The sequence below is a fragment of the Myotis yumanensis genome, unplaced genomic scaffold (genome assembly GCF_028538775.1).
Source record: "Myotis yumanensis isolate MYYU_CA2020_CCGP unplaced genomic scaffold, mMyoYum1.0.hap1 SCAF_5, whole genome shotgun sequence".
NCBI lineage: Eukaryota > Metazoa > Chordata > Mammalia > Chiroptera > Vespertilionidae > Myotis > Myotis yumanensis.
In genome coordinates, this window is record NW_027223756.1 from 102,961,229 (window position 1) to 102,973,864 (window position 12,636).

Sequence of the window (12,636 nt, forward strand, 5' to 3'; positions counted from 1 at the left end):
TGTATATACCACAATTTCTTTATCCATTCATCCATCAGTGGATATTTAGGTTGTTTCCATATCTTGACTATTGTAAATAATGCTGCAGTGAATATGGGGGTACATATATCTTTTTATTTTATTTTTTAATATATTTTTATTGATTTCAGAGAGTAAGGGAGAGGGAGAGAGAGAGAAACATCAATGATGAGAGAGAATCATTGATCTGTTGCCTCCTGCATGCCCCCCACTGGGGTTCAAGCCCGCAACCCAGGCATGTGCCGACACTATCCACTGAGCCAACAGCTAAGGCCATGTATCTTTTTAAATTAGTGTTTGTTTGGTGTGTGTTTTTATACCCAGAAGTGGAATTACTGGATTATATGGTAGTTCTATTTTAGATTTTTGAGGACCCTCCATATTCTTTTCCTTAGTGACTGAATCAGTTTGCATTTCCACCATCAGTATACAAGTGTTCTCTTTTCTCCACACCCTTGCCAACATTTGGCACATATAAAAATTAACTCAAAATGGATCAGACTTGAACATAAGACCTGAAACCATAAAACTGCTATAAGAAAACATAGGCAGTAAGCTCCCTGACATAAGTCTTGGAGATGATTTTTGAATCTGACACCAAAAGAAAAAGCAGCAAAAGCAAAAATAAACAAGTAGCACTACATCAAATTAAAAAGCTTCTACACAGCAAAGGAAACCATCAATAAAATGAAAAGGCAATCTACTGAGTGGGAGAAAATATTTGCAAATCATGTGTCTGATAAGTGGCTGATATCCAAAATATATAAAGAACTCATAAAATGCAACAGTAAAAAATGCAGCTGTTGTCTGGACCTGGCTAGTGCAGATCAATGACTGAGCATCAGTCCGAGCAACGAACAGTTGCGGGTTTGATTCCTGGTCAAGTGCACATACCTGAGTTGTAGGTTTGATCCCTGCCCCAGGTAGGACGTGTGCCAGAGGCCAGAGACAGCTAATCGATGTGTCTCTCTCACATCATGTCTCTCTCTCTCTCTCTCTCTCTCTAAAACAATAGAAAAAATATCCCTGGATGAGGATTAGCAAAAAAAACAAAACAAAACACAAAAAACAACAGTCTGATTCAAAATGGGCAGAAGATCTGAATAGACATTTTCCCAAAGAAGATATAAAGATGACCAATAGGTACCTGAAAAGATACTCAACATCATTAATTATCAGAGAAATGCAAATCAAAGCCACAATGAGACATCAGATCACACCTGTTAGAATGGCTAATATCAAAAAGACTGCCCCCCCCCCCACTGGCCTGCTCGCCCCCAACAGCCCCCCCTGCTGGCCTGATTACCCCTAACTGCCTCTGCCTCAGCCCCGCCACCATGGCTTTGTCCAGAAGGTCTCCCGGTCTAATTAGCATATTACCCTTTTATTAGTATAGATCAGTGATGGCGAACCTATGACACGCGTGTCAGAGGTGACACTCGAACTCATTTTTTTGGTTGATTTTTCTTTGTTAAATGGCATTTAAATATATAAAATAAATATCAAAAAATATAAGTCTTTGTTTTACTATGGTTGCAAATATAAAAAATTTCTATATGTGACACGGCACCAGAGTTAACCCTTTGCGGTAGTTTGTCTACTCTCAGCCACCAAAGCTTTTTTACCGTTTCGGTCGTTTGTCTGCTCTCAGCCACCAAAGCTTTTTTACCGTTCCGGTCGTATGTCTGCTCTCAGCCACCACAGCAGGGAACCGTACGAATCTTAACTCTGTTCGTTCATGTATCAGTTCATAATTTCTCTGAAAGCTCTTAAGTGTCTAAGCGACCTTGTCACGAACCAAAACATTGCCCTGACAAATCGGAGATATCGAAACTCAATATAAACAAACGCGGTCGTTCCACACTCGCCATGCAAAACACCGTGGTGAGTCAGTCGCCTTTTGAGAGTGAAGAAATCGACAAGCTTCGGAGATACTTCGCAGAATTTCAAATAAAGCTTTACAGATTACGTTTAACTGTAATTAGGCATTCTCGCTTGTTAAGATATTTCAAAATAATACTCCAAAATGGCAAAAAGAAAGTTACCGAAAGAAGTGTACTGCAAATCTGAAAGTAACGATGAAGAGTTTTATTTTGGCACCTTAAATACTGACTCTGACGTAGAAAGTGATAACATTTGTAGTGATTCTACTAGTAGTGACGTAGTTCCAAAAAAGAATTAATAAATCTTGTTTATCCTTCATAATCTTGCATGTTATGTATCACTGCTCTTTCAATGGAAATTAATTACGACCAGTACGACACCCATGTCCAAACTTAATACGACCGCAAAGGGTTAAGTTAGGGTTTTTCAAAATGCTGACACGCCGCGGAGCTCAAAAGGTTCGCCATCACTGGTATAGATACTACAGGTATTTAACCTCTTTGGTTAGCAAAGCCCATGCTGACTCCTTCCCTTTAGGCGTCCACTCACCACACAGGTCTGAGGAGTCCCAGGAGCAGTGTGTCCCCAGGAGCTTTTTCAGTGGATCACTGATGGGCTTTAGACATTTCCTTAAGTTTATCAGGCAGTGCTGTCGGAGGGGGAAGTCAGGCCTCCCTGCTTTGCAGGAGCTCCGAGCCTGGTGGGCACCAGGTCTCACTGTGGGAGCAAGGGAGGAGCCAGCACCCTCCAGGAGGGACGCGAAGGCAGCGACCGCAGCTTCAGTGTGCTGTGATGTGGTTTCATGAGGAATGCCTGTGCTCCCCAATTTGTAAACTTTCCTGACACCCAGCTGAGATCCATTTTGTTGATATATAATCACAGTAGAGTTGATTTCATTAATAACTAAATTATATGTTTTCTCAGGTTGCCTGGGGTTTTTTTCTCCTGTTCTCGAGGCCCAAGCTTGACAAGAAGGTAGCTTTGACAGGTTTTCTCTTAGGTGCTGTTTTCCTGCCTAATCAGGACGACTTATTTTAAATTATTTTAAATCTTCAGATGAAATTATATTAATAATTAAACCTAATGATATAATGTATTCCTCAAATTCACAAAAGCTAACCTAATATTATACCAGTCAAACCATATGCAGTGGTTCTAAACCTTCCTAATGCTGCGACCCTATATTTTTATTTTTTATTATTATTTTTTAAAATATTCCCGCTAATTAATTCCCTTTAAAAAAATATATATTTTAGTGATTTTTTACAGAGAGGAAGGGAGAGGGATAGAGAGTTAGAAACATCAATGAGAGAGAAACATCGATCAGCTGCCTCCTGCACACTCCCCACTGGGGATGTGCCCGCAACCAAGGTACATGCCCTTGACCGGAATTGAACCCGGGACTCTTGAGTCCACAGGCCAATGCTCTATCCACTGAGCCAAACCGGTTAGGGCGCTGCGACCCTTTAATACAGTTCCTCATGTTGTGGTGACCCCCAACCATAAAATTATTTTCGTTGCTACTGCATAACTGTAATTTTGCTACTGTTATGAATCGTAATGTAAATATCTAATATGCTATATGTGTTTTCCAATGGTCGCGACCCACAGGTTGAGAACCGCTGAACTATAGGTTACAGCTGCTGGAGCAGAGAGCGAGTCCCCAGCTTGCTCAACAAGGTTGAGATTAATTTGTGCCAGTCTCATTGTGAGCAGGGGGACAAGACTGGGGGGCATCTCTATGCCACCAGATCATTCAGGATGCTGGCTGGTGGGGGGCTTTAGCATGTGACTTCCATCTCTGGGTCTATGTCAGCTAATACCCCAGCCAGCAACAAGGAAGAAAGGTAGACAGCAAGCAGCTTTCTGTAAAAAAAAAAAAAAAAAAGATCTGGAGGTAGTACTTCTGTTCACATCTCATTAGCCAGAAGTTCTTGGTCACCTGGCCACACCTGGCTACTAGGGGAGTAGGCAGATGTCATCTGTAGTTGGGCAGCCAGAACAGAAAGGCTTCTGTTACTAAAACAAGGAAGGGAGGAGGGTCCTGGGTACATTAGGAGCCCGTGCCTATCATGCTGCTTGTCCCTTAGGCACTTCAGACTCAAAGCTAAACTCGCTGACTCGGCCTGGGTCTCCAGACGCTTCACCTCATTTCTCCTGTCTCCTCTGAGGGCTGTGAGTGTGTACATTCTTCCTCCAAACCATGCCTCATTTTCCCCCACCTGCCATGATTCAGTCATTGTTGCCAGGTCTCCTCGTCTTCAGTCCTGACCACTTAAATCCACCCCTTTCTCAGCTTCCCAAATGAGCTCTCTGAAAAGCAGGTCAGAGCACATGCCTCACGCGCTTTGATGGCTCCACAGCCCTCAAGCTCAGGCCCAGGTGGCTCCCAGGGGCTTATGGGCCTGTGGTGATCTGGCCTCATTTTCTCTCTCCAGCGTCTTTCCCCCACTGTCCAGCAAAACTAAATCTCAAATGATTTGTCATGCTCAGAGGCACCTCCAGCTCTCTGCACCCCAAACCTTCTCTGGGTTTAGGGCTTTCCTGGCCTCGGGTCTCTTCCTGAGTGTGCCCACCATATATGCTCTCACACCAGCTGCTCTGGCACAGGACCTGGCCCGCAGTGGTGCTCAGGACATGCTTTATGAATGACCAGCATAGCTAATGTATTACAATATGGCAAGGAAACAGCAGGTTGCAGTGGCTACCCACCTCTTTGCCAAGTCTGTCTCTTATCCTTGTATTTGTACCCAACTCACCCAGCTGAGCAATTCACCATGTTTGAGCAGTCAGCTTGAGCTCTGTGCCTCTACTGTCTGTCTCTGGCAAAACAGTCCAGGTCAGATGCCACCTCCTCCAGGAAGCTTTCCTTGTCTTCTACACTCCTGCTCATGGGTAGGATCTCTTGACTTCATTTACATTTTGCTTATAGCCCTTACTTCATTGTAATTTGTATTACAGTATAGATAATGGGTACATTCCTCACACTTCTCCCCCAGATTGTGAACCACATCCTGCTTCAAGACTGGTTCCTAGTTGCTGCTGTATCTCCTACATGATTTGTTGTCACTTTCTTGTACAGAGGCACCCCAAAAATGTTGAGTACAATTGTCTACAAATCAATCTTTAGAAAAGGAAATTCTTTCAGATGTTAGTAAAATGGAGAAGCATTGTGAGGAAATCATTAGATGCTGTATTGAGGGTTAGATCAACAAAGTCTATTGAATGACTCCGTTGTCCCAGGGACCAGACTCTCCCTCTCCTCCTGTCCTATGAGTGTGGGATGCCAGGATGAGCACGACAGACCTGTCCTCGCCCAGGCATGGGGCACCCTCCTCACAGCAGTGTGTACACTTCAGCGCCGTGTAACCCGGGGCTGACCGTCCTGCGTGGTGTCATGAGCAGTGTGATAGTTATGTCTTGCAGTGCTGGCCTCCCGAGGCACACCTGGGAGGGTACATGGCTCTCAGTCGCAATGGCTGGTGGTACTGACAGCTGTGCCTCAGCCCCTGCCCTGGAAACAGTACAAAACATGAAGCAATGGTCAGTTGGAGAAACTATTCATTTGATTTAATTTTTTTGTTTAGGTTTGTTAGTAATCAACACATTTCCATGTTTAATGGAAATCCTAGACATCATTGTGTTGAAATACAAATCATCACTCCAAAAAACTCAGTGGATAGACATTAAATATTAGATGATAGAACAAACAGGCAGGAATTTGCTGGTGGTGTAGACTAAATTTAAGTTCTGTGTTTTTAAACAGTATAAAATGTTTATACCTCTATGATTAAAAGTTGACTTATTTTTTTTTAAAGACAAACTTAAATATCTTGCTGACCTTCAGTAAACATCGTCAAACAAGAGCCAGGGAACCACGTAACTAAGTGTGGCTGCCTGGCGGTTTTCTGTGCGCTTGTTTTCCGTATAGTTATGTGGGCTCCTGCAGAGGGCATCTCAGCCTCGGCCCAAAGCCTGGGGAGGCTGCTCCAAGGCTGCCGGCTCATACTCAGACCTCATGAATGAGCATCATGGCTTCCATGTCATTGATTACCCATTAGTGATGGGTGCAGGGACACGGGCTGGCTCCAGGACCACGCTCACCAGGCAGGAGCACACCCGCGTCACCGGGCCTCTACCAGCCCGTTCTTTAACTCCCCCCTTTTCCCTCACTTTGACATAGGACTTGCTTTCTGGTTCATCACTTTAACCCGCATTTGTGGACTTGAAGTCTGGTCCATTTGTTTCTCTGCAGGAATTGTGGACGTGATTATCTGAAACAGTGCGTTCTCTCTGGGGGAGACAGCTTTCTGTAAGCTGGTCCCACAGGAAGCAACCTAATGAGAATCATGTAGTGACATAATCTGTTCATGGCTAGAAAAAAATGCGCAATTTCTTTTCTCCAAAGGAGGTTATTTTCTACCCCAGTCATGTAAAATGTCATGCAGGCCTCAAATTGTCTTCCTTTCATAATAGTCTCATATCATTTCATATTTCATGTGTTGCTTAAGTTTAGAACTTATTCAAACTGAGTTTATAAACATACAGCCACATTGTCTTATATACCAATAAACTTGAAACACTATGTATGTAATTTCAGTAACAATGTATATTCATTGTGTTTCTTTTAAGGAATCTGACGACTACAGCCTTTGGAATATTACATGACACTACACCATGAGTGACAGTAAATGTGATAGTCAGTTTTACAGTGTGCAAGTGGCAGACTCAACTTTCACCGTCCTAAAGCGTTACCAGCAGTTAAAACCGATTGGCTCGGGAGCCCAAGGAATTGTTTGGTAAGTACAGTCTATTTCAATAGTATGGATTGAGTTGTTTTTGTAATAAAAATGAAATGAAACTAAATAATCAGATTTTAGAAATGCTGATGATGAAAATACTATTTTATTTGCTATAGGTTTATGAGCTAAACTGAATTCCCCTCTTGCTCTATTTATATGTAGTCAGATTGTAGGATACAGACCCAAATTATTAGAATATTGCATAAGTTAAATAGGTAGCAGGTTTTCTCTCTTTTTTTTTTTTTCTTTTCTATTCCCCTGTCATTATGATATTAGAGTAATAGGTATGACAGTGAGTTGTAACAGAAATTTGGAGTTTTATTCATTTCTTCATCCTGGCCACCTTCCCCCTCCCCCTTTTATTCCCATTCACTCCTATTCATTTCTAGGCGCCATCATTGCAGTGCTTTGCCCTTCATTGGCAGGATGAGGCCAGTCAGTGTCATTATCATCTCATGGATTAACCAGGAAGGGATGCTGTGTGAGGGGTTGGGCTGGCCATCTCTTCCTTGGTGTCTCACTTCAACTGTGCGTCCAGCCCAGGACGTCAGAACCGTTGGTCTGACCCTGAACCTTAGTCTCTTGCATGGTAAGACAGTCAGCTGCCGCGACATCACTGGCCAGCTCAAGGTAAAGTTTTTCACATGTTTTCTAGATTACCGTTACCAGCACCTCCCAAACTTCTTATCCCTTCGTTTCCTGGGCTAAACTTTTTTTTTTCTTTTTTTGGTCAGTAAAAACAAAATTGTCTTTGCATCTGAAAGAAACTGTGATGAAGCTAAGCACCCAGTGTTTATAGCTGGCACCAGGGGGTTCAAGAGAAAGAGAACTCTTGGATATTGTGGTAGGGGAGTTTGTTTTCCTTAGAGGTTTAGGGTTTAGAGCAGCGGTTCTCAACCTGTGGGTCGAGACCCCTTTGGGGGTCGAACAACCCTTTCACAGGGGTCGCCTAAATTCATCCTGCATATCAGATATTTACATTACGATTCATAACAGTAGCAAAATTACAGTTATGAAGTAGCAACGAAAATAATTTTATGGTTGGGGGTCACCACAACATGAGGAACTGTATTAAAGGGTCGCGGCATTAGGAAGGTTGAGAACCACTGGTTTAGAGAATCTTCACCAGCGTTTGAAACTAATTCTCTATTGTACAGACATGATCAAGGAAGTCAGTTCTTTCCTTTGGACAAGGTGGCTGGAGGCCCTGTAAGCTAAGAGGAGATGGCAGGCAGTTCAGAGCTTCCTGGTCAAACTGATGTGGGAGAAGAGGCGGTTTGGAAGGAATGCCCAACTTGTATCTAAAATGGTGGTGATAACACGCTATACTGGTACTTAAACCCAGTGTGTCAAGAGAAGTTATAAAGTCAATAGATGGTTCCTGTTGGACACTTTGATGTTAATACAAAGTTCTAGACAATAAAACCTTATTTTCTTTTGAATATGTGTTTATTGATTTTTAGAGAGAGGGATAGAGATAGAAACGATTGGCTGCCTCCTGCACGCCTCCTATTGGGGATCAAGCCCACAACCTGGGCATGTGCCCTGACCAGGAATTGAACTGATGACCTCTTGGTTTATGGGTTGAAGCTCAACCACTGAGCCACCCCGGTCAGGCAATAAAGCATTCTTTTGTTATAAAATCTATGTCTTATTTGGAATTGGACTGTAATTTGACACAGGTAATTCCGCAAGACTAATATCAAGGACATTTAATGTGATACCTACATTAAGAGGCTGACTAGAACTTCATAATTAATTGTAAAACAGAAGACCGTATAAAGGGTAGGCAGTTACAATTAATGATTTCATTACACATGACTTCAATAACAATAAAATCACATGCTGCTTTACAAAATACTATTTTGCAGAGATTGGTTTTGATTTTCAGTTTGCATATGCTACTTCTCATTTTTATTTTTAAAAGAATGTTTAATAATGAAATTATATATGTTCATTATAGATATGTATTTCTTATTTAAAAATTCTAGTTTTGAAACAAGAGTTTCTAATATGCCATTATAAACTAAATCTTCTCTGGTAAAAGCAGTGATAGAATTATAGGATGGGAAGTTAATGAATTTATAAAAATGTTTTAAATAAACCCATACTTCTATAACCCAATTTTTAAAAAGGGTCCTGAGATTATTCATTGGGGAAAGAACAGTCTCTTCAAGAAATAGTGTTGGCACAACTGAATATCCACATGCAGAAGAATGAAGCTGGTCTCTTACCTCACATTGTGTTAAAGGGTAACTCTGAATGGGTCAGTGATGCCCGGCTGGCATGGCTCAGTAGGTGAGTGTCAACTTATGAACCAGGAGGATTCCAGTCAGGGCACATGCCTGGGTTGCAGGCTCAATCCCCTAATCCTCGTGTGGGGCCTGCAGAAGGCAGCTGATCAGTGATTCTCTCTCATCATTGATGTGTTTTTTAAAAATATATATATTTTTAAAATTTATTTTAGAGAAGGGGGGGAGGCAGGGAGGGAGGGAGGGAGAGAGAGAGAGACAGAGAGAGAGAGAGAGAAATATCACTGAGCCATGCTGGCCTAGTCATCATTGATGTTTCTTTCTCTCCCTCTCCCTTCCTCTCTGAAATAAATTAAAAAATACGTATTTTTAAAAAATGGGTCAGTGACCTAAATATAAGAGCTAAAACCATAAAGTTCTTAGATGAAAGCATATGGGGAAAACTTCATGACTTTGAATCCTTAGAAATGACACCAAAAGTATGGGCAATAAAATGAAAAAATTGGCCTTCATCAAATTGTGCATCAAAGGATACTATCAGAAGAGTGAAAGAAAAAAACAACCTATGAAATGGGAGCATATTTGCAAGTAATATATCTGATAAGAGTCTAGTATCCAGAATACATACAGAACTTTTACAACTCAACAACAAAAAATACAATTTCAAAAAAAATAGGCGAAGAATTTGAATAGACCTTTCTCCAAAAAAGATATACAAATGATCAATAAGCACATGAAACGATGCTCAGCATTAGTCATTTGGGAAATATAAATCAAAACCACATGAGATACCACCTCACACCCACTGGGATGACCATAATCAAAACCAAAAGTAATAAATGTTGACAAGGACGTGAAGAAATCAGCACCCTGTACATTGCTGGTGAGAATGTAAAATGGTGCAGCCCCTTATGGAAAACGTTTTGAGGTTCTTCAATGGATTAAACATAGGATTACCATATGACCCATCAAATACTCCTAAATCAGTGGTCGGCAAACTGCAGCCCCTTGAGTGTGGCTCTTCCACAAAATACCACATGCGGGCGCGCACGTACAGTGTGATTGAAACTTCGTGGCCACACTGAAGGGGCCAAAGAGCCGCATGTGGCTCGAGAGCTGTTGTTTGCCGACCACGGTCCTAGATAAATACCCAAAAGAACTAAAAACATGTTCAAACGAAGACTTGTACACAAATGTTTATAGCAGCTTATAGCAGCACTATTTGCAATAGCCAAAAGGTGGAACTAGCTCAAATGTTCACCAATGAATGAAGGGATACAGAAATTATGTAATAGACATACATGGAATGTTATTTATAAAGAGGAATGAAGCACTGATGCATGCTACAAATGGGTGATCCTAAAAAAACATGCTAAGCGAAAGAAGCAGACACAAAAGGTAGCATTTGAGTGTATTTATGTGAAATATCCAAAGTAGGTAAATCCATAGAGACAGACACAGTTTGGTAGTTAATGGGCAAGGGGGAAGGAGGAATGCATAGCAACTGCTTCATGGGCATGAGGTTTTTCTTTTGGGGCGATGAACATCTTTTGAAATTACATAGACATGGTGATTGGACAACATTGTGAATGTACTTTAAAATGCTTAATTTTATGTCTATGTGAATCTTAGCTCCATAAAAATTATTTTTAATAAAAGTAAACTGGAAGGTGCCTTAAACAAAGGATATTTGTTATTTTAATGGATACTTAAGTCCTAATACTATTGTATTGCATATGATGATATTTTTATGTTATACATAAAATACGTTGTAATTTTCTTGTAGTAGCTTGTTATATAGACATTGACAGAATCTTAATAGTAATTTCACTTAACTCAATATTTTTATTTAAATGATTTTATGACAATTTTTTAGTATTTGTAGGAGCAGCATTCATCTCACATTCAGAAATATATAGAGATTAAAATTTTTATACCATCCTAAATATCATCTTTTGGAAATCTGCATGTTCATAGCCTGAGTTTTGATTCTAAGGAAAGGTCAAAAATTAAGTTTTGCTCTTTTCTGCTCAAGGAAGAAGTTATTACTTTGAATTGATTAAGACAGTCCTTCATGAACCCACGCACAGCTGTCATTGATGTCAGTAGTTAACTTTGTAACCCAAGCCAGTTATTCATTACCAAATTAAAATGTTTTTGCTTGGTTTATTTTACTGGATACGTGGAAAAGAGGCTAGTTAGTTAACTTGATTCAGGTTATTGATATTTCCTTTTAGAGATGTTTGTACAGTTATGAAAACTATTCTTATACTCTTGGGATGTTTCATCTTTTGGTCTTTTGATGAAGTGCCATCACAGAAGTTGGTCGTAGATGGTTGGAGACCTGGTCTCCATGATTAATTACTTCACTGCTCCTTTTTCCCAGAGCCTGTGCTGGCTGTGGGGAGCTGGGTGACTGCTCCTTGTCTGCCTTCTGGGCTTGAGACTTTGTCAGCCTCCTGAGCTGCAGCAGTGGTAGTGCTGGGACTGGTAGTCCTTGGGTTGACAGGAGAGAAACCTTTCCTATGATACTTCCCCGCACGTGTCTTCTGAGGATTTTTTCCTGGCTCTATTTTGCACAGCATCTTGGATATTAGCGTTATGTGCTAAGTTTCCAGTAAGAAAAGTATTTTGTACATGGTGCAAGAAGAAGGTCTATATTACCTCATCCTGTTGTTTGGATAGAGTAAGAAACTCCACTGGTGCCAGCCAAACCCCTTTCTTCCCCATCAGTGACATAAAGGCCTGAGTGTCCCTGTCCTCAAGCCTTAACTTCAGATAACCTTTTCTCTTTAGTGATCCTTTCTCTGCAGATATGGCAGGTTTTTCCTGTGTCCCACTGTGTCTCCTTGGTGAATTCTCCTCTGAACCCCCTGGGTCTATTGAGATACTGTCCCTGGTCTTTCAAGACTTATGTCATCTACAAAATGTCCCCCAGGTGATCTCAGCTCACACTTGGAATAGAGTTTCCTCTTGGATTGAACCAAATGCTTGATTGAGGTGTGTGCATGTGTGCGCACCTCCCCCCACCCCCCAACACACACACACTAACACTCCAGGGCTGTAACATAATGTGTGTTTTAAACCAATAAATTTGTGGTAATCTGTTACAGCAGCAATAAGAAAGTAATACAGGGGGCATGTATATTTTTACATTTTTGAGGAATAACCTATATAATAAATAGTTAATATGCAAATTGACTGTCATGCCCTTGCACAAGATGGCTACCCCATGTGGTCAAAGATGGCTGACGGGGAGGGCAGTTGGGGGCGACCAGGCCTGCAGGGGAGGGCAGTTGGGGGTGACTAGGTCTGCAGGGGAGGGCAGTTGGGGGGGACCAGGCCTGCAGGGGAGGGCAGTTGGGGGCAATCAGGCCAGCAGGGGAGCAGTTAGGCATCGATCAGGCTGGCAGGGAGTGGTTAGGGGGTGATCAGGCAGGCAGGCAGGCAGGCAAGCGGTTGGGAGCCAGCAGTCCCGGATTGTGAGAGGGATGTCCCACTGCTGGTTTAGGCCCGATCCCACAACCGGCAGTTGGACATCCTCCGAGGGGTCCCAGATTGGAGAGGGTGCAGGCTGGGCTGAGGGACACCCTCCTCCAGTGCACGAATTTCATGCACCGGGCCTCTAGTAGTAACAATAATACTTGTTTACAAAAGTTGTTCATCATCTATTTAAACCA

At 41.8% G+C, this 12,636-nt stretch overlaps 1 protein-coding gene across 7 annotated transcripts in view; it reads left to right on the forward strand.

Annotated features, from left to right (window-relative positions):
- The window catches only part of MAPK9 (mitogen-activated protein kinase 9), a 50,991-nt gene that overhangs the window by 6,089 nt on the left and 32,266 nt on the right, over positions 1-12,636 (forward strand). For 5 of the 7 annotated variants that reach the window (XM_070416793.1, XM_070416796.1, XM_070416798.1 and 2 more), the window contains exon 2: positions 6,535-6,701. In XM_070416793.1, coding sequence (XP_070272894.1) covers positions 6,580-6,701 — 122 coding nt within the window. In that variant the 5' untranslated portion in view covers positions 6,535-6,579. Of the gene's footprint in view, positions 1-6,534; positions 6,702-7,093; positions 7,335-12,636 lie in introns of those variants that run through there. The other 2 variants (XM_070416794.1, XM_070416795.1) reach the window with 2 other exon arrangements.